General features: G+C 40.1%; 1 protein-coding gene across 6 annotated transcripts in view; it reads right to left on the bottom strand.

The window, feature by feature from the left end:
• The window catches only part of TERF1 (telomeric repeat binding factor 1), a 37463-nt gene extending 25336 nt beyond the window's left edge, over window positions 1-12127 (bottom strand). For 2 of the 6 annotated variants that reach the window (XM_082432619.1, XM_082432620.1), the window contains exons 1-4: window positions 11774-12127; window positions 6927-7022; window positions 4336-4457; window positions 2734-2820 (exon numbers count right to left, since the gene is read on the bottom strand). In XM_082432619.1, the coding sequence (XP_082288745.1) occupies window positions 2734-2820; window positions 4336-4457; window positions 6927-7022; window positions 11774-12080 (612 nt within the window). In that variant the 5' untranslated portion in view covers window positions 12081-12127. The remainder of the gene's footprint in view (window positions 1-2733; window positions 2821-4335; window positions 4458-6926; window positions 7023-11773) is intronic. The other 4 variants (XM_082432615.1, XM_082432616.1, XM_082432617.1 and 1 more) reach the window with 2 other exon arrangements.
• Between the last annotated feature and the right edge of the window lie 2358 nt (window positions 12128-14485).

The following is a 14485-nucleotide window of genomic DNA, read 5'->3' as shown; positions in this document are numbered from 1 at the left end:
CAACGCAGTCAAAAATAAATAAATAAATAAATAAATAAATAAAATAAATTTAAAAAAATATATACCATTTATTCACCTTTCCCTCCAGCCTGTTGAAAGCATTTAGGCTATTTTCCATTACCACAATGCTATTAAACATTTTCCTACATGTCTTCTTGGGCACAGTACAAGTTTTTCTTAGACAATAGTTCTTTCAATGCTGGTTGCACAATAAAGCTATAAAGCTTTTAAAAAAATTCCACTTCTCAAGCTCTATCCCAGAACAATTGTCACAGTAGGGCCTAGTTTTCTTTTTCCAGTTTTTATTTTTTTAATAAAGCTTCATGGTTTTAAAAGCATGCAGTGAAAGTAAAAACAGTTACTCTAGGGTATTTATCTAGAAGTGCAATTGCTGGAATGCATGCTTACTCATTTTGTTAACATGCTCTCCAAAGCTTAAGTATCAATTTACCCTTCTGAGAGGAAGGTATGGTACTCTTATCATTTCTCCACATTTTGAGCCAACTGTTGGTATGCTAAGACATTTTTAATCATTGCTAATCAGAAGTATAGGAAATGCTATTTCAATATATTACTTGGTATTAACCTGATTACGAATATTAGTGAGGTTAACACTTTCTCTCTTAGGCTTACTGGCCATAAAGTTTCCTCTTCTGTGAAGTACAAGCAGAGTGGAATTTTCAGTAGTCTCACAGTGCTAAGGCAAAAAAGCAAGGGCAGGAAACCCAATAAACGTACCAGGCTTCCAGCTGAAATCTCAGGAGGGTTACACCGTAGGAACAGGGGCAAATTAGAGATAGAATAAGCCTTACTAAAGGCTCAGTCCTGGGACTCCCCTTGTGGCACAGTGGTTAAGAATCCGCCTGCCAATGCAGGGGACACGGGTTCGAGCCCTGGTCCGGGAAGATCCCACATGCTGCAGAGCAACTAAGCCCGTGCACCACAACTACTGAGCCTGCGCTCTAGAGCCTGCGAGCCACAGCTACTGAAGCCCACGCACCTACAGCCCGTGCTCTGCAACAAGAGAAGCCACTGCAATGAGAAGCCCGCGCAGCGCAACAAAGACCCAATGCAGCCAAAAATAAATAAATAAAAATATTTTAAAGGCTCAGTCCTTCAATGGATTAAGGTGATTCCCTCTCCCCCAAACCACCATGTGAAAAGGTACTCAACTTCATTAATCATCAAAGAAACAGAAATTAAAACCCAATGCAATAGCACTACATACGTGCCAGAACGACTATAATGAAAACCACACATAAGGTCTGTGAAGCAACTGGAACTCTCCCACACTACTGGAGGAACTGATAATAACTACCTTGGAAAACTCTGGCAGTATCTACTAAAACCGAGTATGTGCATATCCTACAACCGACCAGTTCTATTCCTAAGTATATACCCAATAGAAACACATATATTTTTTCTACAAAAGACATGTAAAGGAATGTAATGGCCAAAATATGGAAATAACTCAAATGTCCATCCACAGTAGAATGGATAAATTGTAGTATATTCCTACAATGGAGCAATGAGAATGAACAAACGATTGTTATAAGCAACACCATGTATCTCTCTTACAAATATAAACTTGCTATATGATTCCGTTACATAAAGTTCAGAAATAAGTAAGACTAATCTTGGATGTTACAAGTCCGGATAGCGGTTACCCTTGAGAAGGTGGGAAGGATAGTGCCTGGAGGCTGCTGGTGATGTTGTTTCTTGATCTAGGAGGTCATCACACAAGTGTGTTCCTTTTGTGAAAATACACCTACTTATACACTTATGATACATGTACTCTACTAAAGGTATGCTATTGTTCAATAACGAGTTCACTAAAAACTGTATAAAACTACATTTCTTTGAATAAGCTTAATTTGCTCTCATAACTTTGTTTTTAATACTGAAAAATTAACTTCTATTGACCTTAACATTACACATACACACAAAGACTAGTGATAACATAAGAAATCTCAAGAAAAATAAGCAAGTTATAATGCATTCCCTACGCCTGCACTGCTCAATATGGTAGCCACTAGCCACACAAGGCTACTCAGCCCTAGAAAGGTGTAAGCCCTGAATTTAGCCTTAAGTGTAAAATACACCTAGATTTCAAAGACTTAGTACAGTTGTATCCACATGGGATTGGCTCCAGGACTCCCCTCGGGTACCAAAATCCAAGGATGCTCAAGTCCCTTATATAAAATGGTGTAGTATTTGCATATAACCTACACATTGCCTCACATATACTTTAAATCATATCTAGATTACTTATAATACCTAATACAATGTAAATGCTATGTAAATAGTTGCCAGTGTGTGACAAATTCAAGTTTTGCTTTCTGAAACTTTCTGGAATTTTTTCCCCCTAAATATTTTCGATCTGCATTTGGTTGAATCCCCAGATATGGAACCCAGGATACAGAGGGCTGACTGTACACAAAAGGGAGTGTAAAATATCTCACCAATACTTTTTACATTGATTGTTAAAAAGAATAATGTTTTTGGATATACTGGGTTAAATAAAGTGTTACTAAAATTAGTTTTACTTGTTTCTTTTTACTTGTTTAACATGGCTACTAGAAAATTTAAAATCACATACGGGACTGGCATTATATTTCTGTTGGACTGTACTGTTTAAAAGAGAAAGCATTTCTTTTCTCCTCCAATGTTCTTTCAATTTTCCTTATTCCATATAAACGGCTCCAAACTTCTGATTCTAATTTAAATAATTACCGTATAAGAATTTGGGTCACCAAATATTCTTTCAAAGACTTCTTCTGCTTCCTTAAAGTTTCCATTTTCCATGCAAACAGCTATAGCCTAAAAGATAGGATGACAAATACATACCTTAGATTGCTTTTTAAAATATCTAACTGTTGTTTAACATTGAAATAACTCAGGTAAGTCTAAACTACTTCATTTAAAGTATTCTTATGTAGCTTAATAATTTTGATTTGATGAATGATATTAGAGGCAGGGATTAATGAACAGATCAGGAGCTACGTTACATATACTGAGACCCACCTAAACAGTAATTTTGCGCGAAAGGGAAGTGAGAGGAGAGGTGGGTGCGTGGTGTCTGTGGTGATTAGGGTATATACGAGCTGCTACTTAGGATCCCAGGAAAGTCTCTCGTAGAAACCAGGAAGCCACACGCTTTTGAATAATCACTTCATAAACTGGCCTTTTTGATACCGTATGTGGTAAGATATAGGACCACCATTACCATCTGGGTAGGCCTGTAAACTAGGGAAAGCTATTTAACCTCTTGGTGCCTCAGTTTCTTTACACCAATGTAAAATGGTGAAAATAACAGTACCTATTTCATAGGGTAGTTGTGAGGATTAAAGAGTTATATATAAAAGTGCTTAGAACAGTATCTGGCAAACAGTAAGCAATATATTATTACACGTTTGCTATGTATTTTATGGTAACCCGTTCAACTTTACTACTATATTTAGCAAAGGCCTGCTTCCCCTGGAACTCCAAAAGATTGGGATAACATGACAAATCCCTTTGCCCTGGGTTGAAATTCTTAAAAGCAGCAGTCATTTTTCTGCCCATTCTCTTCAGGTCTTAATTCTAATTGACAGTCACCACACCATCAATAATTAATTCCGGAGAAGGTGGGACACCACCTGGATTTTCTCCTACCCTACCATGAAAACTTTTTTAAAAACTAGGAAAAGTTTATTTAAGTATGAAATTCCTGAGTACATACTTTGCCTGTAAGCAAAACATATTTTCCCTGCTATTATATCTTTGAATGACTTTCTTTGGTTTCTCACTCTTTAATAGGCTACTCCTACTAAAATTTTCTCTACATAGTTAAAATTTTACATTCTCTTAATCGCAAAAACCCATTCATTTCTTATTATTTGATAATCTTTAGGGACTTCTCTAGTGGTCCAGTGGTTAAGACTCCACGTGTCCACTGCAGGGGGAGCGGGTTCGATCCCTGGTCAGGGAACTAAGATCCCACATGCCATGTGGCGTGGCCAAAAAAATATTTTAAAAAAATAAAAATAAAAGGTAATCTTTAAATGGGAGAGCATAAACCACTCGTTTTTGAAAGTTGTTTAGTAATCTTTAAATGGATATGGCATATTTTCCAACCTGGGGGCAATATGCACTTAGGTAGAAAACATTAAGTCCCAGCTCTTAGACCTCATGTCAAGACTATAAATCATAGGTCAAATTTCTAAAGAGAATGATTATATTAAATTTTACTACAGGTTTACCGTCCAACTTCTATTAAGTGGCTCTTAGTTTCTGTAGATGTTGTTTTTATTTTCTGGCAAAATAATAATAATAAACACAAAGTAATACTCATACCTGAATTTTAATTAAATTCTGTATTTCTTCATGAAGCTTGTCATGTTCCTTTTCAATTGACGCCCAAATCATCAGGGCTGATTCCAAGGGTGTAATTCGTTCATCACTTTCAAACTGTGCATCTTTTAAAACCAAAATAAAAATAAGTAACTTAGAAAGCCATGAAGAACTTTACTTTGTTAATTTTTTAAAAATTCATTTCTTTAAATATTGACTGAGTGTATACTATGTGCCAGGCACTGCTCTCGTATATACCAGTTTAGGGAAGATTTTTCAGTTAATTTCCTCATTAATATCACCTTAAAAAAAAAAAAAAAACAGAAAAGGCTACATATGAGTTCACAAAACATCTGAAGATTTTCTCCACTAAAATACTGATTTTAAGAGCTGAAATAAACTATATTTTATATAAGGTGTCACAGTAACAGAATTCTTAAATGGTTTATAAGTCTAACTGCAGTATAACAAACTTCATTGAGATAGACCATGAAATTAGCTTATTGTGAAATTTGATTTTCGCATATACTACTTGAAATCCTTGTTATATATTTTGTAGATATTTGAAACAGGATCAGTCAAGAACTTATCTCTCTACCAACATTATTCCAATCACCAAGGCTTAAAAACCTAAGGAGGGACTTCCCTGGTGGCGCAGTGGTTAAGAATCCACCTGCCAACGCAGGGGACACAGGTTCGAGCCCTGGTCTGGGAAGATCCCACATGCCGCGGAGCAACTAAGCCTGTGCACCACAACTACTGAGCCTGCGCTCTAGAGCCTGCAAGCCACAACTACTGAGCCCACGCACCACAACTACTGAGCCCGTGTGCCACAACTACTGAAGCCCACACGCCTAGAGCCCGAGCTCGCAATGAGAAGCCCGCGCGCCGCAACAAAGAGTAGCCACCGCTCGCCGCAACTAGAGAAAGCCCGCGCGCAGCAACGAAGACCCAACGCAGCCAAAATAAATAAATAAATTTATTAAAAAAAAAAACCTAAGGAGTCATCGTTTTACTCCTTCCTCTTTCTCATCACCATATACAATCTGTTGCGATATTGTATAGTGGTTTTAAAAACTTTGGAGTTTATTCCAAACTCTATCATGTACTACCTGTGTGGTGTTGAAAAAGTTATTTTGCCTTTCTAAGCCTCAGTTTTCTCACCTATAAAATGCTGTAAATAAATACTATGTGAATATTTAATGAGATAATATTTGTACTACTGTTAAACTTTCTTAAAACAGAATTTATCAGCTTATTCTTATCAAAGACTCACAGCGGCTGGTAACTACTTAGCAAATTACACACAAACATCTCCATTTGAAATTCAGGGTCACGTGTAGCTGAAAATCCAATACATAAACTAAAATGAAGTTTTAAATGCTGCCTCTCTTGAAATATAGTGATTCTTGATTACTGACCCCGGCCTATTATATCTAAGATGCACCCCGGTGAATTTCAAGATTAAATCATGGGGTCACACACAAAACAGGGATTTTTTTTTCCCACCCTTGTTTTGGGAGAAAAGGTTGTTGGAAGGGAAAATAAGAATATAATGAACAACTGCTATACGTGAAGCCCAGCCAGGCACTTCTTGAACATCCTGTCACATTCAATTTACCAGACAGCTCTGTGAACCATGTTAGCTTATGGTCTACATCGGCCCGTTTTCTTCCTCCGCCACCAGCCCAGCCTACACGTCTGCTCTGCCTCTAGCCCTAATCCACTGACCGTCCGGCTCCAACTCACCCCCACAACACAGCACGCCACATGAGCCAGAGCTGGGTGAGTGCGGGCTCCCAGAGCGGTCCTAAGAGGGTGGGATTTCCTGCCACACAGTCTGTTTACAAGTGAACAGTTCCGTGCGATTACCGCCCACCACTGGGCACTGCCAGGAAAGCATTTTGTAAATTGTAAAAACCAACATAAACATGGAATTATTTGCGTCAAAAGGTCCTTTAAATAACCATGCTGTAAATATGAGCCATGACTGATAAACTGAACCCGGCCTGGCCATTACAATCTAAAATAAACTATGAGGACAAGGGAGAGAGATAATTAGAGATATAAAATCATATTCCCTCATTAAGTAAGTGCTGAAATCAAGCTCAAATAAGAGGTTTCAAATATCATAGTTGCCAGTTAGAAACAGAGTATGTATGATAGTAATAAGAGTCACCACAAAGTTACCATAGTCCAATTTAGTGATGCCTTTAAGACAGAGTACACAGAGCATGGTCCCCCAACAGCAACATCAGAATCACCTGGGAACTTAACAGAAATGTAAACTCCAGGGCCCCTCACTCACCCTACTGAATCAGAAACTCATGATGGAGAAGGGGACTCACCATTCTGTTCCTTAACAAGTTCTCTAGTAACTCTGAAGCAAGCTAAAATTTGAGAACCATCACTCTAAGAAGATAGGGATTATATTTCTTTTACTAGCTTTAAATATGTCTGTGTAGAGATGTACATGCCAAACACACGTGAGCAAACTCTCAAAAACAAAGGACTACTCCCATCTGTTTCTTCTCATTGTCTCCCCTTTAGACATAGATTGAAATATGTCCAATATAAGATAAAAACATATTTACCAAGGGTTTTTCCGGCTGCAATTCTTGTCAAAAACTGACAAATGTATATAGTTCTCAGTTGATAAGCTGTTAGACTGGACAATCCATGAATAATAGCTGAAAGTGAAGAAAGTGAAGGAAGTGAATTTTATTAAAACGTCAAAACAAAACTCCAAACTTGACCCGGCAGTGCCTCTGTGTGGTTTGCGGAGAAATAAGTTACAAATATCACCCAAAGATTATCATAAATTTAGAGTGTATGCTTTATTTATAGACAATTTTTAGGAAATAAGAACAAAAAAGAATAACAATGAAGACTTTTCCTTCAAAATAAAACTGATGTTTCACAGGCAGAATAATAAATCTTGAAAACTACATACTTTCACAGGTAGCAGTCTAAACTAATGAAAAGGGAGATTTAGATCCAAACTGTAAAATGTGTCAAATCATTACCTGGAAACTTACTTTATACCTTAAAATGCCTAATATTATAGGAAATATATTATTTCTGTCAAGGTTTCAGTTATGCGAGAGTCTGTTCAGTTTACAAAGCTTTATTTTAAAAACATTTATTAATGTTAATCTCCCCAATATTTGAACACCCACCCAGATGTTATGCTAGGTAGTAAGAACATACAACACTGAGTAAACCATAATCCTGGTTTTCACTGAATTTACCATGTAGCAATAAAAGACAAAGATTAAATTAACCAGCAAACCAAAAAACAGTCCTGCAGCTCAGCTGCTAAGCAGATGAAACAAATAAATACATTTATTTGTATTTATTTCCTCAATTTTAATATGCCATAACCTTATGCTACACGAGAGATTATCTGGACAAATATAGTCATAATATAATTAAATAGGATTTAAAAAGAGCACAAAATTTACATAAAATTTAAACACAACTTATTCCACATGGGCTGAACATCTACTGCTGGCCAGTGGTAGGGACTGATGTCTGAATAAGAAGATAGCCAGTCCCTGCTCCTCAGGAAGGTTTTAGTCTGAGAAGGCACGAATTAAACAAAAAGTTATGCAAGAGACTAATTAAAATTTTAATGTGTCATAAAGGGTAAGTATGGTATAGGAGCAAAACAGAAGAAAGACCTAATCTATTCTAGGGAAGAAAGTCAGATCTTTTCTGTCTTCATTTCCCTCCATATTTAGTCTACGTATCCAATAACTACAGATACCCTACACACCACTGCCCTTCTGCTCTTTGTACCTATTAGGCATAAAACAAAACAAAAACAATGAAAACCTACCCTGGTTGAACCTGGCTCTCTGCTTTTTCCACACCTGTAACCAAACACTACATTAGGGAGGATCTAATGACCAGCAACAGTAACAACTATATTTAAGCACTTAACTATAATACCAGGCACTACTCTAAGCACTTAGCAGCGGTTCTCAACTAGGGGTGATTTTGTCCCCTAGGAGACAGGTGGCAATGTCTGGAGACAGTTTTGATTGTCACGAGTGGGAGGGGTGCTACTGGCACCTAGTGGCTGAGGTCAAGGATCCTGCAATGCACGGGAGAACCTCCACCTCATTCCCCCTCCACCCTCAAGCATACACAGAATAAAGAATCATGTGGTGCAAAATGTCAACAGGCTGAGGTTGGGAAACCTTGCTTTATACATATCAGTTCATCTGCTTCTCTCAACAGCCCTTTGAGGTAGATGCCATTATCACTACCATTTTACAGATGAGGAAATTGTGGTACCACGGGAACTGGTGGTACCAAGTCGTTGCCTCAAGTCTTATGGCTATAAACCAGCAGAGCCAGGAATCAAACTCAGACAATTTACTATGGAGTCCATGCTCTTAATTACAATTCTACACTGCTTCCCACAGTGGAAATAGGTTAGGAATATCAGTCTGGAAAAGGCATTATCTGAGATAAGTGAGGTGGGAGAATAATTCTGAGTTGGAATGAAAGAGCTAAGAATTTTCTAGGAAGCATCAGAGTTGTATATGCTTACAATCTTGAAAAGCATAGTAAATGAAATTCTATAAGAGATAAAAGGGAGTCCTTTTAGTCAAAAATGGAATACCAAGACAATATTATGTTCACAGTTTGCATATCTGTTTTAGCAATGCAACCTGAAAAAGTTTTACTCTTTCTGGGTTTCTGTGCCTTTAACCTTCAAATAATGGAGATGACCTAGATTATTCCTTGGGTCTTGGGCTAGAACCTTACAAGGTCCTATTTTTTTTTTTTTTAAATAAACTTTATTTTTTAGAATGGTTTTAAATATACATAATGTAGTGAAGAAAGATAGTAAAGAGGTCCAATATACCCTCCACCCAGTTTCCCCTGTTATTAGCATCTTGCTTTAGTATTACATGTTACATTAATTAACCAATATTGATACATTAGTAACTGAAGTCCATGCTTTATTCAGATTTCCTTAGTTTTTACTTAATGTCCTTTTTCTGCTGCAAGATCCCAACCAGGGCACCACATGACATTTAGTCATCACGTCTCTTTGGGCATCTCTTGGCTATAACAGTTTCTCAGACTTTCCCTGGTTTTGATGACCTTGACAATTTTGAGGTATTTTGTACAATGTACCTCTCTATTGGGATTTGTCTGATATTTTTCTCATGATGAGACTAGAGTTATGGGGTTTGGGGAGGAGGATCACAGCGGTAAAGTTCCATTTTCATCACACTGCATCAAGCGTACATGCTACTAGCTATCACTGCTGATGCTGACCTTGACTACCTAGGTGAGCCAGTGTTCGCCAGCTTTCTCTCCTTTCTCCCCCTTTCTATACTGTGCTCTTCACAGCCCACACTTAAGGAGTGGGGAGTTATGCTCTACCTCCTTGAGGACAGAGTAGCTACATGAATTACCTGGAATTCTGCGTCGGAGCTTTGTCTCTTCTTCCATTTGTATATTTATTCCACCATTTATTTACATCAGTATGAACTTTATGGATATTTATTTTGTATTTTGGGTTATAATCCAACACTACAGTTGACCTTTGAACAATGCCAGGGTTAGGGGTGCTGACCCTCTGAGCGGGTGAAAATCCCAGTGTCGGCCCTCTGTATTCCCGGTTTAACCAACCACAGATTGCGCAGTACTGTATTATTTACTACTGAGAAAAAAATTGGCTTATAAGTGGACAGGTGCAGTTCACACCTGTGTTGTTTAAGGGTCAACTGTATTTTGTTGCTCGAGTTACTTCAGCTTTGGCCACTGGGAGCCCTTGCGGTTGGCTCCCGTGTCCCTTTGTATTCCCATAATTGTGGGGGTTTTTTTGTTTCTTTGGGGGTTTTGTTTTGCTTTGTTTTTAGCACTTTCTTACTTTCTGTTACAAGATGCTCCAGGCTCAACTTGTATATTTCCTGTCTCAGTCCCAGAATCAGGCCATTTCTCTGGAGAATGGTATTGCAAACCAAGACTTGAGTGCTAGGTGTACCCCTTGCTGCTAGGGTTACATTGCTTCTACACGCTTTCATCTGACAGAACAAGGAAACATATGAGTATATCCTGACCTGTGTCTATATACGTATAATATGCATAGATATTTCTATATGTTATAAACAGGAGTTCATACTGATGTTTCCAATTCAAATTCATTACCACATAGATAATTTTAGCCCCCTCCCCAAAGAGGACTTTTTAATAATGCGAATTATTAAATGAACTGGCTTCATTCCAGGATTTAACACCCTAATTAATGTTAATTAACCATGGCTCTAGTGTTATCTGTGATACGGAGGAAAGCTTCTTGAATTGGAAGATAAGGCATGCGTCTGGTACAACCCTTTAACCTATCAATGCTTTAGGTTGTTTAACTAGTTCACTCCTCTATAAACTGAGATTACTTGCCTAACTCACGGGATAACCGTGAAGCTGAAATGTACCAATACGGTTTTCTGAGGTATTTGATTTCCTATTAAATACTATCTTGGGGTTGCGTTCGGCTGCAATAAGTAGACGGCCAACTCATATAAATACTACCAGAGCATCGGCTTCCCTGGTGGCGCAGTGGTTAAGAATCTGCCTCCCAATGCAGGGGACACAGGTTCGAGCCCTGGTCCGGGAAGATCCCACATGCCGCGGAACAACTAAGCCTGCTCACCACAACTACTGAGCCCGTGTGCCACAACTACTGAAGCCCGCGTGCCTAGAGCCAGTGCTCCCAACAAGAGAAGCCACCACAATGAGAAGCCTGCACACCACAACGAAGAGTAGCCCCCGCTCTCTGCAACCAGAGAAAAAGCCCACGTGCAGCAACGAAGACCCAACGCAGCCAAAAATAAATAAATAAATAAAATAAAATAACTTAAAAAAAAAAAATACCAGAGCATCTTTCGGTTATCATTCAAAAAGCCAGCTAGCCTTCTCTAGGCGTCAAGGCCTCTGTCCATCGCTTACAGGCTGTCTTGTGTAGGTGGTAGATTTCATTGTCAGTTACTTTTATTCTGAAGCCTATACGGAGCCAGCGGGCTAAAGGAGGTTTAGATAGCTCCCAAAGTAATAGAAAACACTGATGCCTAGGTCACAGTGACTTGCTAAATAAATGCCTTTACAGGAGTATCTCAGCCGAAAAAAGCAAGAAACACAAGCGCCACAGGCGACAAAAGGAACTGGACACTGGATTAGGTGTAGTTTTGTTCATTTTAACTCACTTAACCCTCTATCAACTCTAATGAATCTGAGCAAAATTGAGGAGCTGAGAGGAGGCGGATGCGGGATTCGAACGAACGTTCAACTCTGAGCCGGGGGCCCTCCGCTCGGGAGCCGCAGCAGCCCGATCCCCGACCCCTGGGGGACAGCGCCGCAAACCAGGCCTCGGCAGCCCGTCGCGGTTCCCGCCCCCGGCCCGGGCGCGCCCCGCACTCACCCTCGGCGCTGTCGCGGGTGCGGTGGAAGTCGTCCGAGCGGCCGTCACGGAAGGCCCGGCAAAGAGACAGGCAGAGGAAATCGAGCATCCAGCCGGCAGCTACCGCCTCGGCCTCAGCCACCAGGCCCGCGTCCTCCTCCTCCTCAGAGTCCCCCAAATGCACCTGGCATTCGAGCAGTTCCTGGCACTCAAACTGCTCCTGACCATCTCTCGCAGTTTCCGCCATCCGCTCCTCCGGGGAACCCGCATCCTCCCCGTCCGCAAGCCCTCGCGGGCTCGGAGCCGCTGAGGCGGTGTTCTCCGCCATATTACACTCTGGCGCGGCTTCAGTCTTTTCCTGCGCGGAGCGACGATTGGCTTGCGCCGCGCGGGGCGGAGCCACGGGGGGCGTCGCTTCCGCCCGCGGGAAACCACCAATCACACACCACCGGGATGGGCGAGCGGCTCGAACCTGGCTTCTGATTGGCCGAAATCTGCTCCCGCCTCTGGATGTTGAATTCCCCGCCACCCAGGGGTGCCGTTTTGTTGGTAAACTAGACAAGTTCTGGCTGGATGCGGAGAGAGAATAGGAGGTCGGGGAGCGGGGAGGCTGCTTTATCCTCGTGCTAAAATGCAACACTGACTAGAACAACAACACGGTTAGTTAAAATGGAAAAACATTTTACCCTCAGTGTGCTTCAAAAATGAGATAGGTGATTAAAACTTGTCACTATTTTTCGAGCGTAACACTTTAGATCCTGGTATTCACTTAACAGTTACTATGCGATCACAAACCAGAACTCTTCCAACAGACTTAGATCCGTGCTTCTCCAACCTTAACGGGCATCAGAATAAGCCCCGAGGCTTGGTAAAAACACGGATTGCCGGGCTTCACCCCCACAGTTTTTGTTCTGTAAATCTGGATTGGGATCCTTGAATTTGCAAGTGATAAATTCGCAGGTCATTGATACTGAGGCTGCTTGTCTGGGGACCAAATTTTGCGAATTATCGCTCTAGGAAGAGTATATTATTATGGGAATGAATTTTATTCAGGGCCTGAAATAGACTATAGCATTCAGCTTTGCAACAATAAGTGAATACTTATTTTGAATTTTCAAACTTACCTTTGAGCACAAGAGGGCGTTGGGGGAAGGGGGTCTGGTTATGTTCTATTTCTCTATGTGGGTGATAGTTACATCAGTGTGGTCCTTTATGAAAATTCATTGAACATGATATATGCACTTTTCAGTATATGGGTTATAACTGAATAAAAAGTTTACTTTAAAAACCTTTCTGTTTATAACACATCCAACATTATCAAAGCCTTTATGTTTTAATTTTACACATTTATTATTGCCTTAAGGCCGGAGTTGAAACGTTGAGTCCTTAAAGCACCATATTATAGCCGTTAAGAATACCTAGGTTGGGGACCTTCCCTGGTGGCACAGTGATTAAGAATCCGCCTGCCAATGCAGGGCACACGGGTTCGAGCCCTGGTCCGGGAAGATCCCACATGCCACGGAGCAGCTAAGCCCGTGCACTACTGAAGCCCGCGTGCCCTGGAGCCTGCGTTCCGCAACTACTGAGCCTTTGTGCTGCAACGGCCCTAGAGCTCGCAGCAACAAGAGAAGGCCCCACAAATGAGAAGACAGCGCACCGCAGTGAAGAGCAGCCCCTGCTCGCCGCAACTAGAGATAGCCCGCGTGCAGCAAGGAAGAACCAACGAAGCCAAAAATAAATGAATAATATTTGCTCCCTTTAGGTTTAAAAAAAAAAAAAAAAAGGATACCTAGGTTGGAATGTCCCCTACCATTTACCCACTAGCTGTGTGATCTTGGATTAATTATGCCTCAGTTTTCTTTTCTGTTTAGTGGGTATACTAATAATACCATCATCATAGGCGTGTTGAAAAGATGAAAGGGATTGATAAATGTAAAGAGTTTAGAAGCAAGCCAGGTACTAGGTAAGTGCTCTATAACATTAGCTGGAAAAGCAGGACATTTATGCTACTGGGAAAGAGGGTGATGAGTCAGAAGGAATTGTTCCTTCAGACTCTAATGGTCCCATGGAAAGTAAGTCCTATTTGCAAACAATACGGAGGAATAGGTCTAAGGGAATAAAGGATAAGGTACATTATGAACTTAGTAAACAAACCCCAGGTTTCCAAACTGAATTTTTTTTTGTCATGCAAGGTTCTGAGATGGGGCCTTCTTCCTCTCCTCCAAGCCTCCTCCTCTTCCTCCCAGCAAGGAGTTAACGGTTATTCTTAGTGTATCAACCAATTTATTCAAAGCCACAAAGCAAAGATAGTGTATTTTCCTGTGGAGTCAATTTACTGAAAGATTCAGGGAAGTGAAACATTTTTTATACTTAAAGCAATGATGTATAATGAAGTGGAATGAAAAATGTATATTTTTGATTAGGATTTAATCATAATCTTCAACAAAATTTTAGTTTGGGGCTACTTCCAGCCACGTACTGCATTCTCTGTCCTCTTTCCTTGCTGGTATTTCACTGAAGAAAAATTAAGAAGCACTGGCATCACAACATTGTAAATCAACTATACTTCAATAAAATAAATTTTTTTTAAAAAAGGAAGAAAGAAAAAAAAGCACTGGCCTAATAGGGTAGGTAAAAAAGTTATTTTAAAATCTTATCCCAACAGAAAATCAATAATATAATCTTATTGGATTGCGGGCCAGAAAACAGACCTGGAGGAGGAGGTATCTCATA

Source organism: Balaenoptera physalus, assembly GCF_965194825.1.
Source record: "Balaenoptera physalus genome assembly, chromosome: 17".
NCBI lineage: Eukaryota > Metazoa > Chordata > Mammalia > Artiodactyla > Balaenopteridae > Balaenoptera > Balaenoptera physalus.
Note: the sequence above shows the minus strand (reverse complement) of the source record. Positions and strands in the feature narration are given on the sequence as shown.